At 35.5% G+C, this 3,999-nt stretch overlaps 1 protein-coding gene across 1 annotated transcript; it reads right to left on the reverse strand.

Moving 5' to 3' along the window:
- Positions 1–303: 303 nt before the first annotated feature.
- Positions 304–3,519, reverse strand: LOC104101733 (E2F transcription factor-like E2FE). The gene is made up of 11 exons (XM_009609230.4): positions 3,283–3,519; positions 3,120–3,187; positions 2,965–3,017; positions 2,782–2,859; positions 2,457–2,510; positions 2,254–2,356; positions 2,068–2,135; positions 1,911–1,983; positions 1,705–1,766; positions 1,164–1,578; positions 304–633 (listed from the first exon to the last, which is right to left on the reverse strand). Exons 1-11 carry the CDS (start codon positions 3,363–3,365, stop codon positions 542–544), a joined length of 1,149 nt encoding a protein of 382 aa, XP_009607525.1. The 5' UTR covers positions 3,366–3,519; the 3' UTR covers positions 304–541.
- Positions 3,520–3,999: the final 480 nt, after the last annotated feature.

Below are 3,999 nucleotides of genomic sequence, written 5' to 3' on the forward strand. Positions count from 1 at the left end.
ATGATCCAATCAACTCAAGGAGTCAAGATGGGATGATGTATCAAACTAAGCTGAACAATAACTTATATAGTCCATTAACCATTCAACTTGATCTAACTTCTTTTTTCCTTTTTAACTTTCAAAGGGAAGCACACGAATAGCTTATAGATTCAAAGGTCTAAGTACAGGTATATCCTCCCAAAAGATAAGTTGCTGGAGCTCATCAAGCATACAAGTCGGTTGGTTTGAGATACTTGGGGGCAGAAGGAGTTATGTTGGCAGCATCACAGTACATACACTGAGCAAAAAGCATTTGAACCCTCCTTTCAAGACTTTCAAAGAATCATATTAACTGAACAAGTACCAAAAAATGTACATTCAATTAGTGTTGGTCTACATTTGAACTCAATAATCTGCCAATAAGCCAACAGAGTACTGAATAATGCAACTATTTTTTCATTGAAAGTTGATGCAACGAGAATGTGCATTCAACGTCAGACCATCTCTCGTATGTGAAGGCAGTTTTATCTTCGAAATTCTATTCTTATCTAGAAAGAGCACATCAAGAAATCAGCTGAATTGGGTTCTTCCCAGCAACTTCCAAGTACCATGATTTCCATGCTTCCACGTAATGAGCAAAAAGATCTTTCAGTGCTGAAACATAGCAGACAAACCAAATTTGCCAGTGAGTTTTTGCTTAAGCTCAAGAACATCAAATAAGCAACGATATAAGAACCCATTATTAAGAATGTACTGAGCCATGTGAAAAACGGAACCCATTATTTGTTTGAGCCAAGATATTGAATGCTTCATCCTCGTCAAATTAAACAGTAAATGCAATTGGAAAAGGTGAATGTTGGATGATTTGCAAAAGATTTGGCCAAAGAAGATAAACTGGTGTACACATCAAATTGCACACGCATGGAGCAAGTAACCAGTCAGCAAATTAAGAATAGATCAGACACTAAATTACATGAGTGGCTGTTTCAGTGCACTAGGAAAAAGTGATTCAACATATTAATCCAAGTAGCCCTGGTAGATCACATTAAAGGTAGACACCACTTTGATATTTACAAGCATATCCCTAGTAGAACACATTGGGGCCTGCCTTTTGGTGTTTAACATCTTCTTAATGATAATCAATTGAATCATTAATGTATTTGAGGAAGTGAAAATCAACATACCTTGGTTGTGATACTGAGGACGGTAAGTGGAGGCTAGACTTTCCCAGTCATGAACCCGTTTCATCCTGTCAGCATCAGACGCTTCAGCCTGGGCCAGGCTTGGAGGAGCAAAAGGACCAAAGTGGTAACTCTTTTTGCTTGCTGTTAAACCAGGTTCCTGTTTAGGACAGTGAATCTCATTTTCCAGGTTTTCACATTTGACTTCAGTTAGCAATTGTTTCCTAGTTGCTTCATCTGAAATACCATCCATAGGTAGTGCTACTCTGCTCCTCTTGATAGTTGTATTTGTAAGCTCAGTCCCAAATACCCTCTTCTTGGACTCAGTAGCACCAAGAGTATCAACTGATTTGTCATCTGATCTTTCTCTCATCCCCAACCATCTAAAAGCAGGTTTCCTTGTCTCTGGGTGATGGGTCTGCAGCAAGTTATGCGAGCAGCAATATTAGTAACTAGAGTTTCTTATACAAAATTTTAGGTATATTTTCAATTTTCTGCCTAATTATTTTTTTCTTCCTGATGAATAACATTTGAGGATAATTACCTTCTCAATAAACTTCATAGAAGACAATACATTTGCAATATCGTATAGCCTCCTAACCTTGGCTGCATAGATAAGAAAAGACAAAGTTACTTGAAGGAGCATTGATAGGCAGCACAGTGGTGTTAAAAGATACTAACAGTTCATTCATCTACATTAGTATTTCAGATTATTCTTAAGCAAGAAAAAAATAAGGTGTGGATTTTTACTTCTTGTCATCGCAGGAGGTCTCCCATCTCCTAACAGTATTTTTGCTGCCTCATCAAGACAAATCATATCAACCTGAACAGAATCACCACAAAGAATTAAATATGTAGAAACCAAATAGAGAAACAAGTTATTGATAGTGGAAAGTTTTTTGCTTACATCGGTGCAGAGGAAGAGCTTGACAAAATTCTGTGTAAGTAGTCCCAATGATTTTTCTCTTCTATTGTCTGTTAAAACATACCCCAAGATGTCTCAGAAAGTACTCCCAAAGAGTAGCTGTATTAATTAAAACAATTGAATGTCATTTACAAGCAACACTTAAAGGAAGGAAAAAGGCAAACACACCAGATTTGGACGCTGCTGCAAAGTTGGAACTGGGGTTTAGTGTCTCTGTGTGACTCGAAACAATTGGTTTGGAATCTGAATCATCATCATCATCATCTGAACCCTGATATTACATGGAGCAAAAATAAGGAAAATATAGCATCTCACTAGACAAAGGACTTAAACTAAACAATGCTTAATAATGAGAGCAGTCAAGAACTTACCTTGGCAGAGCTAGATCCATCAAATCCACTGACATTCTCTTTTAGACCCTCTTCCTAACCAAATATTAATTGAGACCAAAAAGAAAACAATTAGGTAAGTCAAACATTGAATAGTTTATGGTCTAAGCACTAACAATCTAAAAGAATTTACACAATCATACCACTTAAAGAATAATTGAAAGTAGCTATATTTAATTTTACATTGATTGATATTCTAGAAAAAATGGTAAGTAACATGTTCTATCATGTTAAATTATATTGATAGTGTAAAAAATAAATGTCAATGTGTATAACTTAAATCCGAAGTCTAAACTAGTGCATTTACCTTCAATTGTTGCAATGTCCAAGGAATTGCTCCGAACCCTTTCCATGAATACCTATTCTTAGCCTTCCTTGCAAGAACCTGAATTAACAAAAAACTAGAACTATAAGATTTAAGAAAATAGAACCTTACAATTAACAAAACTCAAATTGTTACTACGAGTTGTAATATATATGTAGATCTTACACCAATGCTTTCCAGTACATTCACAATATCATAGATCCGCCGTCTTTCCACCCCTATGTATAAAAGGATCCAAAACAAACCCATAAATATAAAAAAAAGATATATATATATATATATATATATATATATATATAAAAGAAGGAAGATATAAGTACCTAATCTCCTCGCAGCATCATCAAGCCCTATGGTTTCAATACCTTCCCGATTGTATAAGCTCAAAAAACTGCATCAATTCACAAAATAGATTTTAAAAAAAAAGAATCAGCAAATGTTCAGATTCAAACTCAAAATAAAATTAACAAAACCTCAGATTCATACTTGGAACATAGGAGACCGAGAGACTTCTGTTTACGACAATAAGTGGATCTAGAGTCTTTTGAAGGATCTGAAGCTAACGACATAATTGTTTTATTTGACGAAATGAATTCAACTGTGTGTGTGCGTGTATGGCCAAACTTTGAAAGGATTCTGAAATGGAATCGATATAAAAGAGAGAGAAAACTCGTGCTTTAGGTAGAAGAAGGAGCCGTTAAGAAAGGGTTTGTTGACTTTGGCGGGGTAAAAATGAGCCATTGGAGGGTTTTTGAAAGTTTGAAATTTAGATTCCACAGCGGGAATTTGAATCCCATTTTGTTGAGGAGCGCGCCTGTACTCTATGAATTGACGCTTTTGACCTCGCTTTGCATCCGTGGTCCACGCGCTTCAACGAGGATAGATTTGGAACTTCGTAGGGAACAGGGGAAATGGGGAATCTGATGATAACCACATGCATAATCACGTGATTAGATTTGCTTTTTTGGCGTTATTTGAGTATAATAATTTAAAAGAGCTACCTTAGGGATCATTTAAAACTTTCTGCTCTTTCCAATCATATTGAAGTATTTTATTAAGGAAAATTTAAATAAAGATTGTTTGGGCGCCAAAGCACAGGAATTTTGATTAAGTTTGGTCACAAATTGATATTTCAAGAATAACTCGAGACTTAAAATTTCAACAATTAACTTAAAAGCTTTTAATTAAGTTATTGAAATTGGG

Source organism: Nicotiana tomentosiformis, chromosome 3, assembly GCF_000390325.3.
Source record: "Nicotiana tomentosiformis chromosome 3, ASM39032v3, whole genome shotgun sequence".
Lineage (NCBI taxonomy): Eukaryota > Viridiplantae > Streptophyta > Magnoliopsida > Solanales > Solanaceae > Nicotiana > Nicotiana tomentosiformis.

Bases quoted from the DNA above. Each gene is read 5' to 3' on its own strand.
- LOC104101733 (XM_009609230.4), bottom strand. From the start codon at position 3,365: ATGTCGTTAGCTTCAGATCCTTCAAAAGACTCTAGATCCACTTATTGT. The intron at 3,018-3,119 runs GTACTTATATCT...TTTTATACATAG, and splicing joins TGATGCTGCGAGGAGATTAG to GGGTGGAAAGACGGCGGATC. The intron at 1,984-2,067 runs GTAAGCAAAAAA...GATTCTGTTCAG, and splicing joins AGCTCTTCCTCTGCACCGAT to GTTGATATGATTTGTCTTGA.